Below are 23662 nucleotides of genomic sequence, written 5' to 3'. Positions count from 1 at the left end.
TTTCTGAAACAATGATATGAAATTATTGTTTTCCAGGCAATGAGATACCGTCTAAATTACATAAACAAACTGCATGTGATATTTCCACAAGGAAGGGGACTTTGTTCTCTGACCCAGTTTAGGTGACATTTTCCCGAAGAAGCTGTGAAAAGAAGGCACAGGATCTTCTCCTATTGACCCAGATTATATCCTTATATCAAGTGATTCAGAATTAGTTGAGATATATTATATTGTGCCATGGCTCCCTTTATGTAAAATCCAGGTACATTCTAGATATTTCCACACATTCTTTCCCACACACTAGCCCAGTGCTTTTTCCTAACACATGAGGCCGATCTAGTAAGGTGTCATTTCTTTTTTTTAAGATTTTTTTTTTTAATTCATTTGAAAGCGAGAGAAAGAGAGAGAGACAGAGAGACAGAGAGAGCACAAGCAGGGGGAGCAGCAGAGGGAGAGGGAGAAGCAAACTCCCTGCTGAGCAGGGAGCCCGATATGGAGCTCAATCCCAGGGCCTGGAGATCATGACCTGAGCTGAAGGCTTAACCATCTGAGCCATATGGTGTCATTTCTCAGAGATGTGGGGACAACTGTGTTCAAATGGATTCATGCATTGTTGCTAGGCAGACTCAGGTGGCAGGAGTAACAGGTTCATAGGCAACCCAAACACCGACCCCGTGTCAACTTTGGCACAAGATGTAAAGGGTTTGTTGGTTTTGCTGAGACTCTTGGAAGAAGAAGGAGAGCAGCAGAGATAGCTCACGTTCATGGAGTAGTCAACATGGGCCAGGGGTCGCGCAGAGCACAGGCAGACGAACGATCTCCTTCTAGGTACTTACTGAAAACTGATGAGATGATCATTTCCTACTCTTTGAAACATCTGCTGACTATTTCTAGACTTCTGGGTAAAAAGTCCAAGACTTCAGTGGTAGAAAGACAGAAAGGAAAGAGTGTTGCAACAAGCAGAATAATTGGGGGAGAGCTTTTGTAATTGCTCTGGGTATGAACATTGGCATTTCAATATTTAGCAGAAAATAACCCTGAGTCTATCAAATGAAAGGACTGGAAAAAATAACATCAAAATTGGGGAACATAGGAGTCACAGAAAACAGTGCTCAAAGAACTAAATCCTAAATAAGCGAATTAACTAAAGTTAATGGTTTTGCATTATCATGGATTTCAATTACCCAAGTGATTTGTGTGTTCAGTTACCACAGATAATCGGAGAGCCTGTGCAACAGAAAATCACATCTGGGGCCACTGCAAAATGCCTACAGGAAGCGCCGCTGCTGGAAGTTGCCACACCTTGAGTCTGAGCAAGAGTCCCCAGGGGTGGGTTGAAGCTTGCTGCGCTTTCGGCTCTACCAGTCCAGCTTCAGATCTGCCTTGCTCCATACATATTTTCCTCCTCGCTTCAGAAACATCTTTTCATCAAATCCACTGAATTTGATAGCTTCTTCTACCCCAACATCCAGGATCGACTTGGAAGGGTCCTTCCGCCCATTCCTACAATTCAAGAAGCGCATCTAGGAAATTCAAGACAGAAAGGGGATAATTTTATATAATTTATCCCGTGAAACTCAATTTTGAGGATTAATCCAGACTGATTTTTGATAGTGCAGTCAGTTCAACAAATATTTATTGAAGGCTGTGGGCCAGACACCATACTAAGGATGCTGACCTCCTTGAAGACCCTTTCTCTATTCAAGTAGCTCACCTTAACTAACATAAACACATTAGATCAATTAAGTGCACGACAGACCGAATTATACACATGCCGCAGCAGGTGCATGTCCCTCCATGGGGGAGGGGTGACGTTCAGAAATTGTAAGCTGGAGAGAAGAGCGTTATAAAAGTACAGATGCGTGGAGCAGGGTGGTGTCTTTGGGAAATTGCAGATAGATGATATTGTGGAGTGAAAACGGTTCATGCATAAATATATAGGCATAACCTTAATAAAAACTTCTTTCAAGAAAGGGAGAAAGAGGGATAAGGAAGTACAAAGGCAGGCAGGCACCAGGTCAAGAAGGGTCGAATATGCCCTGTCAAGCGTCCCAGTTTTCACCCTAAACTAAGCACCTTATAGGCAGGAATGAGGTCTTCACACTTCTTCTGAGCTATGTCACTAAGTATCTTGTAGGAATACTTGTTGAATCAAAATGTTAAATTACCAAAAGCAAATTTTGGTTCCACTATGTTTGTGGCAACTGTGTGGAGACCAGAGGGTTTGTGGAGGAATCCCTAGCCAATCATGATACTCCAAAAATCCCCAGCCAATCATGATACTCCAAAAATAAAAAATGGGGTGCGGAACGGGGGCTTAGTCAATCAAGCATCCAACTCTTGATTTCGGTTCAGGTCATGATCTCAGGGTCATGAGATTAAGCCCCGCTTAAGATTCTCTCTCTCCCTCTTCCGTTGACCCTCCCCCTCAGCCTCCCTCCTTGCACACATACACTCTCTCTCTAAAAATAAAAAATTAAAAAGACAAAAAAAAAAAATTCTGACTTTTCATTTCTAACTCGAGCCCACATGTTGAACATTAGTGCTTTCCCCTTACGCTCCATAAAGGAAGCTCATGTTGAGAAACAATGAAATGGTTGTGAAGCATCATTGATTAATTTAAAAATAGGAAAATACCAAAAGTCAAAATAAATATTTCTCAAAACACCAAATTCCATGTATACATTAAAGCCATTGTTCTTGTTGGAGCTCATTTCTTTGTTTTATTAAAAAAGATTTTATTTATTTATTTGAGAGAGAGAGAGAGAGCATGCACGCACACACAGAGGGAGAGGGAGAAGCAGGCTCCACCGCTGAGCAGGGAGCCTGCCGTGGGGCCCAACACCCAGGACCCCAAGATCATGACCTGAGCTGAAGGCAGGTGCTTAACAGACGGAGCCACCCAGGCACCCCTGGAGCTCATTTCTTAGAAACAGGTCTTCGGATGGACTTGTTCGTCCTATACTAGAACTATTGGCAAAGATTTATGAATCTAGCCCCCTTCCCCCAAAAAAAGACAAAGGAAAGAAAAAAGTGATTTGTTTTTCAAATCTGAGAAGGGGTAGGTTTTCCTTTTTCTTCGTAAGGCAGAGGTATAACAATGCTATCAGCGGTTTGGAGAGAGGAGCTGTAACCAACCGCTTCTCACCAAAGCCAAGACTTATCAGTCAGAGACGAGCTGGCAGCATCCGAGGTGTTAAAGGTGATGTGAAGTGGGAGAGGACCTCCCTCCAAAGCACCCTGGGATCCCACTGCCGGGGAACTCCCAGCCCAAGACGGCATGACAGAGGACTCTGCTTTCTTTGCAATGTCAGATTCAAGGGGATATCCACGGATCCATCGCCTGGGGTTGGTGCAAATACAGGGCCCAGGTTCAAGCAAAGTCCTGCCCACGTGCTTAGCTCGGAACCCACCCAGTGCGGGAAGGGCTCTATAATATGAATGCTAATCAGTGACGATAAAAACATGAAATGCTGGGTCAGAAGAAAAATTGGGACCGGTTATGCTCATTATAGCTCAACTCTGGCATTGCGGCTTAATTAATTTTTTCTAATTTTTAAAATTCTTCTTATTTTAAAAGTTTTCAAATTTTATAATTCATTACAAATACTTACATACTCATCCAGAATGAGGTAGGAATCTTTCATCTGCAAAAGAGAAATTAAATACAAATGTAGTTTCAAGTGTAAGGGTCTGTCTCACAGCGTTGGTATATTTGTGCTTTATTACTTCGGGATTCTACGCTTCTTATATCCCTTGAGTGGCTTTGGGTATGTCCCTTTCAAGGCGATCGATCCGCTGGCGCCCCCGTCCCCACCTAACATACATCTGCAGGGGCATCTGTCTGTGTCTGTTCAGATTCCGGAAACTGCCAGCAGGCTGGGTTCCCTGCCCCACTCTGACAGCTTCCCTGACAATGAAATCCCCAGGCTAATTTCCCCATTTCCTCAAGCTGTGGGAGACCCTTGTTCTGTATTCAATATTCCCAATGGCTGTTCCTACCCTACACGGAATTTCCCCCTTTTTCAATGTGTAAAGCCTTAATGCTATTCCCTAGGAGCTTACCTGAAGATTTTAATGTGACTTTCATTCCTTGTAACTAGTTATACCTTCTATAGGTATATGGGAGGTGGACCTATCCTCCTATAGGAAGCTGTCCCCGCTCAGGGCTGTGTCCTTGGAACAGCTCCCATTGTGGGAACAATGGGTGGACGCATGGCCCAAGGACAGGGGAGGGAGAAGGGCCTCTGAAGCTCCTTCAGAGGTCCCACAGCTGGAAGGTGACTGCACCCCTCCCATCCTGCCCGCTGAACCCTCTAAAGGAACAGTGTGTGGATCCCTCTGGGCTAGAGCTCCCTGTTTGGAGTCAATCTCAAGGTGTGAGGATGAACCAAGCAATGTTTGCTTCATACAACCTTCTGGTTAGACTCGGGCACCAAACAGGACACCTCTTTGTGGCGGTCTAAGAATCCTTCAAATTCCTCATCGCTGATAACGAATTGCTGCGCTTCCCTCAGAGCATCCTCTCCAGAATTCTCCCCCTCAATCAGCAGACACTGGAAGACCTGGAAGATAAGGACGGTGTTTGCTTTGCAAAGAGCCTCCCACCATTTTTACCCCAAACTTCATTCCCCTAGACCCAGCGTCATCTCTTCTAAGCAAAGAAGACTGCTCTGACTCAGGAACAGTCTAGAAAGACATTGCTCTGGGGCCCTCAAAGTCAGGAAGTGCCAACCATCCAAAAATACAAAACTGGTCTAGTGTATGTTTGATCCAGTCTGATAATCTAATTTTGCAGAACACCAAGTAACAGGTGTTCATTGCAGGGAATATGGACTATACAAAAGCATTAAGAAAATAAATCATTTGTGATCCCCAAACCAAGAAACAAGTATTTTCAAAATGTTGTTTCTGCTGACTTCAATATATCCTTATTAAGGCCTCTCGACTATGTAGTTTATTTTGCAGTTAATATTCCAGGACAGTTTCCCAAAGCCAATAAGAGTCTCCCAACATTCTTTTAAGTCAATAATTGTGTATGTGTGAATGTATTATTCCCTCATAAGGAATACCATCATCTGAGAAGGAAAAACCCTGTCCCAGGGACCCGCTCAAGGTGGTACGAGATGGCAGCTGATCAAACACACAGCCAGCACAGAGCCCGGGTCTGTGGGGTTTTCAAGGAAGGGGGTGATTATACATAGTGTTTAATTAACATTTTTGTCAGCTTAGAATTAATTGTAAAATTCCCTAACCCTTGCCTTCTTTGCTCACTCTATTCTCAGCCCCTTCCTCTGTGCTCCCCAGTCCCTGCAGACCCTGGTCACACAGTGGTTCTACTATTTGCTTTCATGACTGTCTTGCTCAGTAGGCTGTGAGCTTCTAGGGAGGGGACACCCCTCACCTTTGTCCCCACAGCACCCAAGCCCAGTCCAGGCACAGGGTGGGGAGAGAGGACTAGCAGGGAGGTCAGAGGAGGTATCCACACGGGTTGGAAGCCCAGGCTGACTTGAATATCAGGTGGGTGAAGACACACGTGGGCTTTTCTCCCGGTGACTTTGGTTCCAGCTTGAAAGGAGCATGAGAAGCAGAATGGGAGGAGGGTGGTGGGATTGGTTGGGCAAGGTTAGGTGGGGCCGGCTCTGGTGTGGCTACAGCAAGCCTCCAGGTGACAACAAAGCCCTCTGTTGAGGAATACTATGAGGGCCCTTCCCGCCAATGCGTGTTCAGTGCTGGCGTACTGTTGACGGGCCCGGGAGCCCCGGCCCTCCCATGGAGGACGCGGCCTGGGCCACCCAGGCACCTGACCCGAGGGCATTGATTTTCATCGGTTTGCAGTCTGCAGACACCCGTGATCTGAGGCGAAAACTGCAGTAGCTAATCTGCTCCCTCCAGAAAACCCAGGATTTTGAACAGGCAGTTCTGGAGTGAATCAGCAAGTGGGAGCCACAGTAGGAGTTATAAGATTGGAGAAGAAAGCTCTGAGATCAAGAAGCTACGAGGAGCTCCTCGCAAACCAAAGCCAGGAGGAAAAACGTATATACATATAGAGAGAAGCTGAAAAGAGAATAGTGAGGAAAACAGTAACAGCAGAAGAAGTGGGACAGAGATGGGGGATCAGGGAAGAGGAGAGTGATGGGCAGGTGGTTCTAGAAGGAAAGTCTAAGAACCTGGAGCCTAGCCTCTGGCCCTCGTCCATCCCCCTTCCTGGACCACAGCCTCTGTTCCTCCCACCACACCTCTTTCTTTAGCTTCTCTCCAGTTCTTCTGGGTAGGGGGTGCAGGTCCAGGAAGCTGCTTTTAAAAACAGTTCCCTGAGTTGATTCTGAAGAACAGCCAGGGGTAGGAAACTTTAATGAAACTTTAATTTACTGTTACTTGTAAGTGTCTGTACATTGTGGGTGCTATAAATATACCTTGAGTTTGAACTTTAGACTTTTTAGTAGCTGATAGAGGGGTTAGTCCTAAAGCACAGATCTTGGCGAATTCACTTCGCCACAACTTGGGGATAGTGTCATTTAATATCTTCTTTTTTCTTTTTTTGAGATTTTATTTATTTATTTCAGAGAGAGAGAAAGAGTGGCGGAGGGAGAAGCAGGCTCCCTGCTCTGCCTGATGCGGGGCTTGATCCCAGGACCCTGGGATCATGACCTGAGCTGAAGGCAAATGCTTAACCGACTCAGCCACCCAGGCGCCCCTGCCCCAATATCTTCTAATAATTCAATGAAAAATGTATTAATAGAATTTATAGAGAACATTTATCCATTTATGAATAAGCCAAGAGTTTTAAGAAGAAATCTAGTCTTATTATATATATATACATGTATTTATTTTTTTAAAGATGTTATCATATTTAATAAATACATACAGGTTAGGTTTTCTAGGTTTTCATATTCTTCAGAACACCTCCAAGCACTGACTGTATCTTTTTTTTTTTTAATTCTATTTTTAAGTAATCTCCACACCCAACATGGCACTCGAACTCACAACCCCAATAATCAAGAATCTCATGTTCCACCGACTGAGCCAGCCAGGTGCCCCCTGACTATATATTTTGACCTTTATCCTCCCAACATTCCAGAAGGGAATCAGTTCCAGTTTTTAGAGGGGAGACTGAGACAAAGGGAGTGTAAGTAGTTTAAAGTTTAAGAGAGCTGGAAGAGGGTCCAAGGACCCGGTCTCCCGGCTGGCTCGGTCAGTCCAGAGTCCTCTCTCACTTGAACATTTCGGGTTTCAGTGTCACAAGTTTTTTGCCCGAACATTTTCTGAATTAACTCAGCAAAAGGGACACGGTACTTACTTTCCAGCGGACAGGGTTCAGGGCTTGAATCTCTTCCCTCATATCCTCGTCCACGTTGAATCGATTGATGACAGAATTTATTTTAAAGGCCACTCTATAATCTCGACACCACGCCCTCAGTTTCTGAAGATTTTCCACGTGGTTCTTCTTTCCTTGACCACGGCCGATGAGGACATTGACTTGCTCATCAAAGCTATCACAGGAGATGGCAAGGATGTCCAGGTACTCACCTGAGGGAAAGTGAGCACCTTTCAGCCTTTCCATTCAAGGACCAAAGCTTTTAGGCCATTTATATCTCTTAATGATAAAACACATCTTGCTTGTATCTAAGTATTAATGTTTAAAAAGACTTTTCCTCATACCTGCAACACTCACAGAAATGTGAATTATACTTGGTATTTGTTTAAATAATCTTGAAAAACAATAAATATACACATCATGAGGTGATGGAGATACTCCCATTTGACCAACCTAAAATGGCACTTGTATGTGTCTGAGTGTTTAGTGGCACATTTAAATGGGTCCTTCATTAATTGCTACATCTGAATTATATCCCCTCCTCCTGCACTCAGACTGTCTTGTAGGAGCCCTTGTGAAGAGAGAGTTAGCACAGCAGATCTGTTTGCTGAGTCCTCGCCAGTCTCTAGAAGAACATGGAACTATGAGGGAGTTTTGGCCAATCCCTGCATGTATGGCCACCAGAATGTTCTCTGTGTTTCCCATTGATGATGTGTCTATGTCTGGAGCAATGCGGCATGTTTAATCAGCTTGTCAAGAGCTTTTGGGATTGGTGAACAAGGTTCACGGTGTACCTGGTTTTGTTGTCGGGAGTCCTGAGTTGCAGCTGCCGTGGAAGGGTACCCAGCAGTATGAGCCTAAGTGACCAGCTCTCTATAAAAGCCTCGGACCCTAAGACTCACATGAGCATTCCTGGGCAAAAACATTCCAGACATGTCCCTATGGTTCACTGTGCGTGCGAGAAAGCACATCTTGTACATCCTGGAAGGGAAGGACTCAGAAGCCCGTGTCTGACCTCTCTGGACCCCTGTGATGCCCATTCCCTACTGGTTCTGCACCGCATCCTTTGCTCTGATGAACCTTAGCCATGAGTCTAATTGGCTACTGAGTCTTGTGAGCACTCCTAGAAAACCGCCAAACTTAGAGAGATGGCAGTTGATCCAAACGGCTCTCTTGGTCCACTCAAGCTCACTGACTCACCCTTGGTCCTTTAAACTGGAGGTGGAAGACTGGAGGCTTACAGACCACATAGTTATACATAAACACTGCTGTTGTTTTTCCCTCATGACATCTAACAATATTTCAAATTATTTGCAAATATTTAATTGGGAGATTGAAGACAGAACGTAGATTTCAGAATATGACAACACTAAGCCTACACTCCCACAGAGGATAAATGTCAATGGAAGCTCATGACTCACTGGCTGTCCGTCTGTCCACTATGAATAGAGCATGGTGCTTCTTATTCTTCATGGCCTCCCACTTGCTTATTATCTCCCTACTGAAGGGACTGAAGTGGGTTTTTCTTCTGCACCTCCAAATTCACTCATTCACATGGCCTCTCCCATGCCAGCATGTGAGCTTCTGACCCTGGACGCAGTGATCCCGCAGGACCTGCTCTTCATACCACACTGGGCATGAGAGCCAGGGTTGGAGGGAGAGCGCGGCTCGGGGACACCGCCAACAAGCCTGACCGATTCTCCCCTGCTCACACCGTGCCCTAAACCTTTCTTGCCTTTCTGAATCTGGTTCTCAGAGTTTACTTGGAAGCTTCTGACCCCATTTCACTTAGTGACTCCCTTCACAGACGTTTTGGTTCGCACACGTCATCTTGTAGTCCTCCCTGATTTACCTTTCCCAGAGACTTCTGAATTCGTCTTCTTGCTTCACTTTCAGCAGATGGGCCGCCCCGCGCTCATCCACAGTCTCCCCTCCCCACTCCCATCTCTCCGTCATCTTGGGAGGGGTCAGAGACTTCCTGTGAGCAGCCTCAATAGAGAGTAAATGCAACCCCTCTTTCAGTGATGTCAAGGCTCCAATAGCTCATACAGATTAGAACAGAAAACTGTGCTCTAAGAGTTATCCCTGTCTCCTAAAATGAATATTTTCCACTGCTCCCTAAGTTCCGGGTACTGCTCTAGGGATATCACGTCTATGGAAACTCCGCTGTAAGGGAACTGCACGGTCTTAGGCTCCGTGGTTCGCATCCTGGCCGCAGAGTAGAGCCCCTCGAGTTGGTTCTGATATAATTAGCCCGGGATTCAGCCCCCACACAGATACTTTATTTAACTTTCTTCAGCAGCCAAATATGTAGCCAAAGGTGGGAAGGATTGTTTTAGTCCAATTGCTTCATTTATGAGACTAATAAAGCGATAGTTCCTTTAATATTTAAAAAGTAAACATTAGTAGCAAGCCATAAGGTAGGGGTTGTGGAACTGTGTAATGCTCCTTGCTAGCGGCTAAGCTAAAGCCATAGGGCTCAGCACCTGCTGAATTGGGACACATAACATAGTTGTGCTAACATTTCCTTACCTGTCTTGCCAACAAGTTCGTCAACAAGTATAGGGCTCTAAGTATAGAGCCCCGCAGAAGGAAGCCTCCTAACTGCATGCATGGCTTGCAAAGGGATTTGGGTTTGGTGTCTCCTCCCTGCCCCACACCCTGCTCCCCGCGCCCCCTGCTCCCCCAGCATGCCTGACCTAAGGCCCCGGATGCCCGGAACCAACAATCATAGCAGAGGCAACTGCAGCGTGATGCCAGGAAGCTCACCGTAGTTCTGGAACCAGCGCTCCCGGATCAGGCTCCCGTTGCTCACGATGCTCACGCTGGGCAGCCGCAGCTCCTCTTTACAGAACTGCACCAGCTTGCCCAGGTACTCGCCCCGGTCATGAATAAACGGCTCTCCGCCTGAAAAGTTTATCTTCTCCATCCCTGTGAGAGGTAGAACATGGATCTTTCCTTCTGTTCTCCTTTTTTTTTTTCCACTGCACAAACACCCCTTATTGTTTTAATGACAAAAGTGATGTTTTCTCAAAGTAACAAAAAATGAAATGAAAGCTGCCCATTATCCCCAGCCCCCACCCCCCACCCATGGCTCCCCATGCTCCCCACAGTGTTTGGCAGGGGGGAACAAACCATGTCCATATCGGGGCCTAACCTTCTCCCCTGCTTTAAAATAGATGCACTTTAGGGGCGCCTGGGTGGCTCAGTCGGTTAAGCGTCTGCCTTTGGCTCAGGTCATGATCTCAGGGTCCTGGGATCGAGCATCAGGCTCCCTGATCAGCGGGGAGCCTGCTTCTCTCTCTATCCCTTGCCCCTGCTCGGGCTCCCTCTCTCTCTCTCTAATAAATAAATAAAATCTTTTAAAAAATAAGAAAATAAAATAGATGCACTTCAACGTAGGGAATCAGTTACATGGATGGATGAGACAACACAGAGATGTGCAGGAACCCCCCTCCGCCCCATCCAGAATGTTCTTGCTTGGGGACTCTCAGCCTGAGACACCTCAGCACTCTGCGCTGAGGGGGACCCCGCCCTCTCCCACATGCTGGATGCCTCTTGGCCTGGAATTCTTGCCCTTTGGAAAAGCCCTTAGCAGTTTCCTGAAAAAATGCAAAATATGAATCAAGATGAGAACTTACATGTTTCCAAATGCATCCCTAAACATTAGTTTGGCCAGGTATAGTACTCTGGGTGAAGTCACTTTGCCCTCAGTATTTTAAGGGCATTATTTGCTGTCTTCGAGGTTTTAATATTATTGTTCAGAAGCCTGATAACACCTTGATTTATAATCCCTTTTAAGTGCATGGCTTTTTCCCTTCTAGAAGCTTTCTTTCCAATGTCCCCAAATTTCAAGGTGGTGTGCCTTAGCAGAATCTGTCTCTATTCATTGTTCTGGCCACTTGGCGGGTCCTCGGTCCAAAAATACAGCTCCTTCTGGTATGGGAAGTTTCTCATACTCTTTGAGAACTCCTACCTCTTCTCCAACGTGCTTGTTTCTCTGGAGGTCCTATCACTGGTCTGCTGGTGCTCCAGCTTGTAACCACCAGACCTTCCTGCTGTGTCTCCTGCGTCCCATTTTCCCAAGACCTTGTCTTTTAGTCTTTCTATTACAATTCTAATTTTAGAAATCCCAGTTTCCGTTCCCCAGACTCTCCCATATCCTCTTTACTTACCAGCGCATTGCTATTTCTCATATGTAAATTTTCTCTCATCTCTCTGGGATTATCAGTTACAGATGTTCTGAAGTTTTCCTATATTCTCTTTGCTTATTTGTTTTGGCGTCTGCCTTTTATTTCGGTGTTTCTATTCGTCCTTTCTTATTTGAGTGACGCATAAAAGAGCGGAAGGGAATTTCTGTGATTGAGGAAGAAACCCCTCGATGGAGTTTTACTATAGAGTGACAGAGAGAGAAACTGACTTATTCACTGGATTTTGCCCCACACGCTGGGAGCCTTGGTCTTTTCTCTGGGCCATTCTGTTCTGCTGGAGAAGACTCTTAATCTCCTGCTATGCTGTACCCCCTGGCTGCCTGCACCCCAGAACGTGGGCTCTCACACCCAGCAGGCAGACTCTCACTCCCCGGTCTTCAGTATGGTGCTTTTCTTCTCCCTGCTCCCCCCGGGGTGGCTGAGCACAGCCTGGTGGTCCAGATTCTTCTGAAAATATGCCCTCTGCCATCTGCAGGACTTGGGGAGGGCTCTCCTCGTGGTGGGGGCAGCAGCGGATCTGCCTTCGGCCTGTTGTCTCGCTCCTGCCTCACCCCCTCCTTCTTGATCAATGCTGTACTTCTGCATGATCAGAAGGTTCTCGTCTCTGAAATGCTCTGCATTCCACGGGCAGTCTGGTGAACCTCTGGCAGCCACCGCCCTGCCGACCCGTGCTGAAGGTGTCCAAGTGCCATCAGTCAATTCCAACAACTCCGTGTTGATTTCTTTGTGGGTTTGTTACCCTGCTTTCAATGATTCTACTGGAATTTTAGTGGAGCGAATGAAAGATTGGAGGGAATGGGGAAATTTAACTCGAAGGTCCACAAGAGTGTGAAATTTGGAATTTATACAGTGATATTGATGTGGAGGGCACAGGCACCAGACAGCATGCTCGGATTAGAGACAGAAGCCAGAGCATGGCAAGGAGAGGACCCGGGGTGCCAAGCCGCAGAAACACAAGCCCATGTGAGATCCAAGGAGGAAGCCTGGGACCCGTGAGAGCAGCAAACAGATTTGGTCACAGGAGCGAAATAATTAGAAGCACCGACCAGACTAGCAGAGAGGCCTGGGGGAACTTACTAAGGGCCAAACAGCACATCATGCCATAAAATTCCCCGAGAATGTTATTTGTTAACATCCGTTCAACAGACGTTGTACCTACTAAGTAACGAATACTGTGCTTAGAAATTTAATTTGTGCAAATTCACTGTAGCATTTTAAAATGCTGTCCTGACTCAGTTTCGAGGTCCTGGCTGACGGCTGGTCAGGTCCTCTTCTTGAGCAACCAAGGATGTCAGCACCCCAGGCACCTCATCTACGAGGCTCTCTCTCGGGGCCACTGTCCTCCGCCCTCTGCCTCCCAGGGCCGGGTCTCGGACAACCGGGACAGCCCTTGTGACCACAGCTTGCTGAGATTGTTCAAACTAGCCCGTGCTAAGCTGACTTTGCCTCCCTACCTGTTCCTTCCTCGAAAACCACGCCGATGGGTCACGTTCACAGTCCCCTCCCATCCTCACCCAGGACTCCCTGTGTGGCGAGTGGCGCCCTGCCCAAGGAACTGTGAGTAACAAATTACACATCTCTTTCCAATTTTTCTCTCTTGATCTGCATCTGGCCTCCCCATACCTCACCCAAGGTAACATGGTTCAGGCAAGCATTTCATCCTGAAACTCATTCAGCAAGGAAGGAATTACTATCCTGGTTTTTGGCTGCAGGAACTGAAGCTCAGGAAGGTTCAGTGATTTATTCAAGATCGTAAGACTAGGGGGAAAAAATGGAGCTAGGATGGATGCCCAAGCTCCACAGCCTTCTATCTTTGTCAGTGGGGTTGCCCTTCATCCCAGCTCACCCAGAACAGCCCTGTTTTATAGCAGACCAAATGACATCTGCTATTCTTTTCAACACTGTCTTTCTCACTCAGATGTGTCTATGACCAGACAGTGATCAATTCCATCATCTCACTACTGAAATCCAACATGCTGGGAGCCTGCCTGTGTGACTGATGGTGATCATCATTCAGTAGAAACATCATTATCACCGAAAGTGTGGTGGAATAGGGTCAGAGGAGCTGGAGAAGGTGATACGGTATATGGGCCTGCAGCCCTTGATGAGTTTGAGGGGAAGATATAGAGGGGATGCAAGGAATAGAGCATCGAAGGAACAGGATGTAGGTGCGTAGTTAAGATCTTAGACAAGCAACAATTACTTCACAATGATGTTAACTTACAAGGAGCAATCGTATTACAGCACGGATCAATATCTGATGCTCACAGTGGCTAAATCCTATTCCCTCTTCTTCGTGTAAAAGCAAGAGAAGTAAATAATATATTGTAGAAGCATCATCTGCCCGAGTAGTACGTTTTAAATATAATTCACATTTAATTTTACATTTTTAATCATCACCAAAATAGATTTTCCTCTATTAGTCAGAAATCTCACTTACGGGGCATATGACTTATGTTATACCTCGATCATTTTAATTGACTTTATTTACTTAAACCTGAGAAATCATTATATTAATGATAAATGTATTAATTATAACCATTATAGTTTATAGTCTATTTAAAAACACCTGAGCATTCACTTATTTGTGCCATGTCGTAACTTTTTGAGGTCGTATAGGCGTTATCTGGTTTTTTTTTTTTTAAGATTTTATTTATTTATTTGAGATAGAGCAAGAGTGAGAGAGAGAGAGAGCGTGCACAAGCAGGGGGAGTGGCAGGCAGGGGGAGAAGCAGTCTCCCCGCTGAGCAGGGAGCCCAACGTAGGGCTTGATCCCAGGGTCCTGAGATCGTGACCTGAGCCCAAGGCGACGCTTAACCCACTGAGCCACTCAGGTGACCGGTATAGGTGTTATCTTGATTATCTACATTTTAAGGATTGTTAAACTGCTATTCAGAAAAGTTAAATGTCTTGATAAGTCTCACAAGTTTTAGGGCAAGAGCTCAAACCCTGGCCTTGTGAGTCAAGAGTCTAAGTTCTTTCCACGACACCAGACTTCCCTTCATTCATTGGTTCATCTATTAATCCATCTCTCCAAAAACATTCACCAACCCCCTTTTACATTCTAGATATCCTGCTAAGCACAAAGATACATAGAATGCTAAAATTCCACCTTGGAACTCAAACTCTTTGGGGACCCAGATGTTAAAAACAAAAAAACAAAACATAATGGTATAATTTAAAAAGTGCTCTAATAGGGGGCGCCTGGGTGGCTCAGTCAGTTGAGCGTCTGCCTTCAGCTCAGGTCATCATCCCAGGGTCCTGGGATTGAGCCCCATGTTGGGCTCCCTGCTCTGTGGGGAGTCTGCTTCTCCCTCTCCCCCTCCCTCCCCACTTGTGCTTTCTCTCTCTCTCTCTCTCTCTCTCAAATAAATAAATACAATCTTTTAAAAAAAAAAGGTGTTATAATACATATTTGTAACAGGCGCCAAGGGATCACACATGAGGAAGAGAGGACATTCCAGAAGGAGAAGACAGCATGATCACAGGCTTGATTTATGCAGGTGTTGGGGGAGAATGGGTGTAATATGATGTGCTTATAGCATTGGGCACTTGAAGCATTGGGGTGGAGGAACTTGATGTCCCAGTGGGGGTAGCAGAGACAATTGTATGAATTGCAGCAATCCAGGTGAGAAATGGGGAGACCCTGAGCTAGAGCCCACTGGGAACAGTGAGGTGGGTCTATACTTGGAGGAACAGCTGTGGATGATGGAACAAATGTAATGGAGAGCAAAATAAGTCAGACCCAATGCAGTGCAAATGGTCTAATTTCATTATATAAAGTACGAAATCAGGCAAAAAGTATTGTCTGTTAGAAGACAAACTCATGGTTACCCTGGCAGGGGCAGGGCAGCAGCTGGAAGAGAGATACTTATGGATGCCGTGATGTTCTCTTTCAAGATCTCAGTGCTGTTTATGTGGATGTGGTTACTTTGTGAAATTTGTCTAGCTGAACCCTCAGGATGTGTGCAACTTTGGGCATGCATGTTATACTTTTGTAAAAAAAAAAAAAAGGTTAAGCAAATTGAGAAAGAGTCGGTCAGGTTGCTGTTACTAGTTTAGCTGGAGCTAAACAGCATGATTCAAAGTAAAAGACTCAAACATTGCAGTTCTTTTTTTTTTTTTTTTAAGATGTATTTATTTTAGACAGAGAGAGGGAGGGACAGAGTGAGAGAGAGAATCTCAAGCAGACTCCCCCCACTGAGCGTGGAGCCTGACATGGGGCTCGATCTCATAGCCCTGAGATCATGACCTGGGCTACAACCAAGAGTCAGACGCTCAACTGACTGAGCCCCCCAGGCGCCCCTAAAAATATTGTAGTTCTTAAGTCAAAGTTTTTGTTTGTTTTCGACTTTCCTCGTTAACAATTTCTGGAAAGCCCCAATCTATCAGTGCTTTGGACAAATTCAGAAAGTAGCACAACTTCCCAACCTGTCTCTTGGCACAAGCTGGGTGCACTGGGAGCCCGGCAGGTGCACAGACTTCTGCTCACTTGGAGGCTACAGGAGGGATGGGTCTGCCTCCCTGCTGTCTGCGCCAGCCAACTCTGGTTCCGAAGGCCTAGGCATCCACCCCAAATTCACCCTAATACTCCGTCGCAAGAGGGGCTGGGGAGCATCTCAAATTCTGCAGGAGCTCTCCCACCTGCGCCCGCCCCCCGCCAGTGGCTGCACGCTGATTCCCTCCCAGGGGGGGACTCACCGGCTTCCTGCAGCAGCCGCAGCCCTCGCTTGGCCTCGGCCAGGGGCAGCACAAACGATGTCTTGGCCGTGTGGAAGCAGAAGCCACACTTATAGTTGCACTGGCGGGTGAAGTGGTAGTTGACGCTGGTGGGCTTGGTGGGCTGGTCCGGGCCCTCCTCCTCCTCCCCTCTGCTCTCCTGCAGTTCACCCTGGCCCAGCTGCAGCGGCCGGGTGCTCTTGCCCCTTGCCAGCCAGACCGCTGACCTGAGCCAGAAGAACCAGGGGACCACGCTGCCCCATAGAGAGCTCAGAGACTTCCTGAAGGTGCTCAGCAGCTTTCCAGCAAAAGCGATGGGCACGAGCATCCACATGGTGGCCAGGCGCCCTGAGGGTGCACTGAAGCTCGGGACTCAGTTTATATATGTGCTGGGGCAGCCTATCACAAGGGCAGGATGGACACATCTCTGACTAACTTTCAGCTGAGCTCAAGTTTCGATTTTCCTGTTCATGAAAATGAAAGTTGGAACAGGGCCAAGACCCAAGGCTCAGGATCAGGGCTGGGCATCTGCCTCTCTCTGCCTCACCTTTTTTTTTTTTTTGGCACCCCAACTCTTTTTTTTATTATAAAATATATGTAACATAAACTTTCCATTTAAATCATTTTTAGGTGTATAATTCTGTGGCATTAAATGTATTTACATCTCACACCCCTGTATCTTTAGAACTTTTTCATCTTTCTAAACTAAGCTTACTCTTTGAACAATAATTTCCCATTCTTTCCTCTCTCATCTATTTTTTAATGTTGCTCCTAAAATATTAAAAATTGCATATGTGGCTTATATTATATTTTTTTCTTTTTTTAATTCTTATGTTAATAATCCCCATACATTACATCATTAGTTTTAGATGAAGTGTTCCATGATTCATTGTTTGTGCATAACACCCAGTGCTCCATGCAGAATGTGCCCTCCTCAATACCCACCACCAGGCTAACCCATCCTCCCACCCCCCTCCCCTCTAGAACCCTCAGTTTGTTTTTCAGAGTCCATCGTCTCTCATGGTTCGTCTCCCCCTCCGATTTCCCCCGCTTCATTCTTCCCCTCCCGCTACCTTCTTCTTCTTTTTTTTCTTAACATATATTTCTCTGCCTCACCTTTCACCTATCTCCTGGGTCAACAGTAGCCTTCTAATTGGACACAGATCAAGACCTTGCTCTCTGTCCATATCTCCATCTAGAGCAGCAACTTGGAGAGAGATACAGGCACCTCTTCAGATGTATTACTCACGCATGATACAGCATGCAGGGGCTCTCCCCTGGCACCTTACCCGAGGGGGGCCGCCCTGACAGTTCGTTATGGAAGTCAAAGAATGCAAAGCATGACTGACCTGTGCAGGCTGAGGACAGAACCCATTCGCCTTGGGGCCCCTTCCAGATCACAGTCAGAATGCACAGGCACATAATAACATTTACACTTAATCTGCCTTTAGTTATTCATCTTATGTATTTTCATAGTGTTGAAATGTAGACATTTATGTTTTCCTGCATATCTATTTATTTATAGTTTATTTTTTAATAATCTCTATACCCAGCATAAGGCTCAAACTCATGATCAAATTCTAATGCATGTGAATCACATAAATTGGGACAGTGTATGGAAGACTCTAAGTGTTCAGTTAGGGTTCGCTATTGTTTTTCTAGTAGTGTTATGTTCTGAATGGAAACAAAGATGATTTTCATTTTACTTAGAAAGGAAAGTGAAAGCAAATTCACCAAAATAGCAAGGCTACGTGTAATGATTTCCAATTACGCACTGGTGGATAGAATCCAAGTGCTTGAAATCATCTTAGCCAAAAACATTTCGAAATAACACCATGGTACGATAATCAAGAAACACTTTTTTTTTCTTTGCTAGATCACATGTATATGAAGAAACAAAAACCAAGTCAGTTTTCCTTTCAAATCAAAGCAGCATGGCACAGAGGAGAGCCAATGTAGGCTTTTCAAGCTAAATATTTTAAGATTTCAATCCTAGTTCAGCCAGGAATGTTTAATTTTGGGTAAACTTCTTTACCTGCCTGATCTTGTTAACACATCTGGGAAACATGGGTATTGATATCACACTCACAGAGGGCATTGTCAGGATTAAATGACCTAACGTATGTTAAGTACAGAGAGTGCTGCTTTTATAATAAATTAGCAATAGCTAGCCCACAATCCAGCACTGGGTACCAGGCATTGCTCTGCACTTTGCATGTACTAACTTCTTTTATAGCTGGGGAAACTCACGTCACACAGGGAGTAAGTGTCTGAACTGGGATTTAAACACCTGCAACACTGCTCAGTGATTGATCACTATTAGCACATTATTTTATTATTTGTTCCTAAGTCTGTTCTAATGGGACCAGTTTCTTTTATTCATTCATTCACTCATTCAGGCATTCTCTCTTTCCTTCCTTCCTTCTTTGCTTCAACAACTGAGAGCCTCCTATTTTTTAGATAAAATATTAATATGAAAAAAATAGAAATAAATAAGTCAAAGTCTTTCCCAGCAAAGAACTCACAAAAGTCCTTGAACAGATGTTCTATTCCTTCCAACTTGTCGTTTCCCATTCATTTAAGAGTAAGTTTCAGGAGTGGTAAGACTTTCATAATCAAAGTCATGGCTTGCGCGGGCCCAGGGAGGGATTTCTTCTTCCAACTGCTCAAGACGGGGATAGGCTGGAGGAGGTACAAGGCAGCCCCCTTTAGGCTTTCTACTCGGGACTCGGCCATCTCTAAAGGCATCCAAATGCAACTGGAAAACAGCCAAATGTCATCACCATTTCTCTTTAGCCGGAGACTTTTTTCTCAAAACACCTGCACATCCTTAATGTACTCCATGCTCCCTGAAGTGGGCCATTTCCTGCAGGAATGTCCCAGCAGTGCCTGCAGCCCATTAGCAGATGGTGGAATCGGTTCAGTGATTTGCAATCATCATAACATTTCTGTGGTAGATCTTCTACTGATACATACTGTACATCAGTACCATACATCAACTACTATACATACATTGAAAGGTGCACAGTTCATAAATGCACGGCACAATGAATTCTTGGCAGAATGAACACACATATGTAATGAGCATCTTTATCAAGAAATAGAATTTTACCAAGAAGTCTCCAAGACCTTCCCCCAGGCCCTAAACCCTACCTCCACTCCAAAGATAACCCTGTCCTAAAAACCATACTCTAGGTTACAATAGCACGTCCTCTTTCTGCTGGGCTTCTCTCACTCATTGTTGTGTTTGCAGACTTATCCACTTTGCCGTGTTTAGCAGTAGATTGTTAATTTTCATAGCTCCCATTTATTGATTTCATTAAATATACCACAATACATTTAATTATTTTATTATGAGGAGCATTTGGAATATTTTGCTATTACACCATGCATTTTCTTGTACATATCTTTTGGCCGACATGTATGTATGCATTTATGTTGGGTATATACCCAGGATTGGAATCGCTGGTTCACATGGTGTATGTGTGTTCCCCTTGAGCATATACCTCCGAAGAGTTTTCCAAAGTACTTGAACCAATTTACACTCCCACTAGAACACTATACATGTGAAAACAACTCTGCACACTAAATGCCCCAAAGTGAGATTGCTCACAGAGAGTAAGAATGATCCTGTACTCAGAGAGCTAAAAACATCTTAATCCGATTGCTCCTTGTCTATTAGCTCATACTTCAACCACGTATCTATAATAGTTCCTGTTTGTCCAAAAGTTGTATTCCTTCCAGAATTAAACGTACACGCATGCTAAATCCAAACTGCTTCAATTACAAAGTTTGTTTGCCCTCAGTTCATCTAATGTTTTTCATTGTCTTTTCTAAATGTTTGAGTTTTCCCCATAGGATTTTTGTTTTCAGTATGCTCAGTTTTTTATGAAGATTTTATTTATTTGTCAGAGAGAGAGAGAGAGAGAGAGAGAGAGCGCACAAGCAGGGGGAGCTGCAGTCAGAGGGAGAAGCAGACTCCCTGCTGAGCAAGGACCCCCCCCCCCATGCGGGACTTGATTCCAGGGCCAGGCGATCATGACCTGAGCTGATGCGGGACTCCATCCCAGGACCCTAATGGCCTGAGCCGAAGGCAGACGCCGAACCGACTGAGCCACCCACACGTTCCTGCTTGACAGTCATTTTCCAAAGTATCAGCTGTTGAGTGAGAACAAAACATCTGAATAATTGCGTGAAAGCTGCTATACCAAGGTGCGGGCTTCGGGCTGACACAGCACGCCGGGACCAGCGAACTGGACCCGAAGGCGGGCCTTTCTTTGGCTCCCCTGCACATCTGGCGATACGTCCTAGTTTGCGAGTCAGCGACAGAGGGGCTAATTCCAAGAAGAGGGAAAAGCGCTCCCTGTTCAGGCCTTCTAAGCAGCCCATAGGACTCGGGTCAGAGTGAGGGCGATGCAGCGGGTCAGGGGGAGGCTTCAGGTCGAGCAAGGGGCCAAGGGGTCTGCAACCCCGCCCGGGTCGGGAGTCTGCGCCGCACTCAAGAGCCGGAGAGGGCGGGCGGGGGGCGGGGGGCGAACGAAGCTAAAAGGCAGAGCTCGGCGCGCGCTGTCTCCGGGACACGCTCACACGCGCGCGCGCCCCCCCGGGACGTAGGCAGCAGAGGAGGAGCCGGCGCCGGGCCGAGAGCGCCCTCCGGGTGGCAGCCGGCACCGCGCGCGCCCCCCGCCGCCGTCCGTGGGCGCGGCCCGCGAGCGGGCAGAGGGCGCCCCCCCCCGCCCCGCCCCGGCCCGGCCCGCCCCGCCGTCGCTTAACTTTCGTTTCCCCGGTGGCGGCCCGAGAGCGGCGGGGCGGGGCCGGACGAGCCCACGGCCTCCGCCCTCCGCCCGCGCTCGCCGCTGCTGCTCGGGCGCCTCCGGGGCCGCGACGCGGGGCCCGCGCTCCGGCCATGGCGCCGCCGCGCCGCTTCGCGCTGGAGCTGCCGGGCTGCACGCTGGCTCACTTCGCCGTCGGCGCCGACGCCCCCGGCGCGCTCCCCGACCCCCGCGCGGCCGCGCTCCTGGGCCCGCCCGGCCGCAGCTACTCGCTGCGCGTGCCGCTGGCGCCGGGCGGGGACTGCGTGGCCCGGGTGCGGGCGGCGCGGCTGCACCAGCGCCTGCGGCACCAGCTGCACCAGCTGCGCCGCGACCCCCTCCGGCGGTGCGAGCTGAGCCCGCTGCTGTGCTACGGCCCCGGCGGCGCGGCGGGCGGCGTGCAGCACGGCTTCCTGCTCCACGACCCCAGCGACAGCCCCGACACCCGGCGCGCGTTGTTCTCCCTGCTCGGCGAGTCCCCGGAGGGCCCGCGTCTGGGCGAGTTCGTGGGCGACGCGCGCCGGCAGGTGTGGCAGCACCTGTGGGAGCTGCGGGACGGCGCGGGGTGGCGGCAGGTGGGCCCCCGCGAGCGCGTCGTGGCCGCCCCGGAGCCCGCCCTGCACCCGGTGGTGCCCGACCTGCCCAGCTCTGGGGTCTTCCCGCACCGGGAGGCCGCCCGCGCCGTTCTGGAGGCGGTAAGACTTCTGCCCCTTCCCGGCACTCGGGTGGGCCCCCGACAGGGAGCGGACGGGGCGCGCGCTCCCCGGGGCCGGCCTCTCCAGCCTGGCCTCTGCGGCCCAGGGCACCGATCGACGCCGTCGCCAAACCAGGCCGCCTGAGTGCCAGACTCTGGTTTAGACACCGCGGCTCTTCTCCGTTCCTGGCCGCCAGGAACTTCCCATCCGAGGCGGGAACTGATGTCCCAAGGCCACGCTCGCCAGGCCTGCTCCGAATGCGTGCAGAAGGCGCCTCGGGAGGGAAGCGGCCGCCGCGTGCGGGGAGGATCCTGCCATCTGGGAGGCCGGGGCATGATTTTGGGGAGAAAAGGGCATGAGTTTGGGGTTTAAGAACCTTGTTCTAAAACCGCGGCTGCCTGCTTACTGGCTGCCGGTCCAGGTCGCACGACCCCTCTGTTCTCCCTTTGGTCTGTGAAACACTTGCCTAGCCTTGGTCAGGACAAGCCCTGGGCACAGGGGGCACGGGGGACACAAGGACAAGCAGAGCTCTGGCACGCAGCAGGTGCTCGGGAAAGGAGAGCGGAGATTCTTTCCCAGCGCAGCCTGGGCGGGGCCTGGGATGTCCAGACTCGGCTTTTTGAGGCTGCGCGGTGGAATTTAGTGCATTTTGCAAGCTTTTGGGATTGTATTACGAAGCGGTTTAAAAGGGCAGGACCAGTCGCTTGGGTTTCAGTCCCAACGCGGCATTTATTACCTGTGTCGCTTTCAGTTTCTTATTCCCCCCCCCCCCCCCCCCCCCGCCTCAGTTTCCTTAGTTCGTAGAGGGGGATTATAATGCTGCCACCCTCACCGAGTCACCGCGAAGGCTGGCCATGTTAGTCCTCGAAAGCGCTTAGAAGGTGAAGCACACGCATGCACACACGTGCGGGCCTCGCTGCAGAGAGGCCGCGGTAAGCAGTGCGGGGAAGCGGAGGTGAGAACTCAGAAGGGCCCGCGACGCCCGCGCAACCCACCGGGTGACCGCGGCGCGCGGCTCTCTCCTCCGCCCCCTAGCGGTTAGGAAGGGACGGTGCTGGCTGCTCCCGGGAGCTGCGGCCGCAGCCGGCACACCACGTGCTGCAGTCTCGGGTCGCTGGGTCACCCCAACCCGCACTTGCGGTCTTGCCTGTCCTTCCTCCTCTGGGGCAGCTGGTCAGCGTGGGTTGCAGACTGAGTGAGCTCAGCCGCTGTCGCCTTTTTGGAGGCACAGCTATTCAGTAAAAAATGAAGGAATTCAGCCCTTCCCAGGTCCAAATGCTACGAACTTGGCGCGGCGTCAGACGCAACCTACGCCTTCTTAGCACTGGGCAATCTTGCTCTCCGCGGTTAGAGACCGCAGAAGGCCCGCTGCTTCACTGCTCACGCGCAGACATTGTTTCGCAGTGTATACCCTTCCTTCCTGAAGCCCAGGCAGTGCTTGACCTGGTTGACCGGTGCCCGGAGCAGGCCGCGAGAGGAAAGTTCCCGGTCATTGCCATCGAAGGACTGGATGCCACAGGTAATGCTACCTTCGAGTTACAGGCAGTGCGATTAATTGATCCCTTGCGGGAACAGACAGGTCTTTAGTAAGTCAAACTCGATACAGAGCTCAATTCATAAGCTTCATGTCGGTCTCCAGTGCGTGCCGGGCCCGGAGCCGGGCAGGCCTGGGAGACAGTCGAATAAGACCTCCGGCGGGAGGCCCGGGGAGGCTGGGCCCCAGGTGCTCTGGTGACCGCGAGAAGGCACTGAATGCGGCCTCGGTGTGGGGAACAGAGCCTCTGGAAGGGCAGACCCCGGGACTGTTTTCGGAACAGATCAGAGAAGTACCGGTGAGCAGGGCAAAAGCGGTCCTCCCGACAGAAGAAAGAGCGCGGGGGCGCCTGGGTGGCTCAGGTCATGATCCCA

General features: G+C 48.4%; 2 protein-coding genes across 2 annotated transcripts in view; one reads left to right on the top strand and one right to left on the bottom strand.

Moving 5' to 3' along the window:
- Window positions 1-992: 992 nt before the first annotated feature.
- Window positions 993-16639, bottom strand: LOC118007348 (radical S-adenosyl methionine domain-containing protein 2-like). Its single transcript, XM_035000387.1, has 6 exons — window positions 16231-16639; window positions 10088-10249; window positions 7301-7530; window positions 4416-4565; window positions 3615-3647; window positions 993-1523 (listed from the first exon to the last, which is right to left on the bottom strand). The coding sequence occupies exons 1-6, from the start codon at window positions 16580-16582 to the stop codon at window positions 1359-1361; spliced, it is 1092 nt and encodes a 363-aa protein (XP_034856278.1). The 5' UTR covers window positions 16583-16639; the 3' UTR covers window positions 993-1358.
- A 4477-nt stretch (window positions 16640-21116) lies between these two features.
- LOC118007347 (UMP-CMP kinase 2, mitochondrial-like) overlaps window positions 21117-23662 on the top strand; it is a 13518-nt gene continuing 10972 nt past the window's right edge. The window contains exons 1-2 of the mRNA XM_035000386.1: window positions 21117-21754; window positions 23159-23273. Of these exons, the coding sequence (XP_034856277.1) occupies window positions 21155-21754; window positions 23159-23273 (715 nt within the window). The 5' untranslated portion in view covers window positions 21117-21154. The remainder of the gene's footprint in view (window positions 21755-23158; window positions 23274-23662) is intronic.

Source organism: Mirounga leonina, unplaced genomic scaffold (genome assembly GCF_011800145.1).
Source record: "Mirounga leonina isolate KUSES-001 unplaced genomic scaffold, KU_Mleo_1.0 Mir_118, whole genome shotgun sequence".
Taxonomy (NCBI): Eukaryota; Metazoa; Chordata; class Mammalia; order Carnivora; family Phocidae; genus Mirounga; species Mirounga leonina.
The sequence above is the reverse complement of the archived record's forward strand: the minus strand, read 5'-3'. Positions and strand labels throughout refer to the sequence as shown.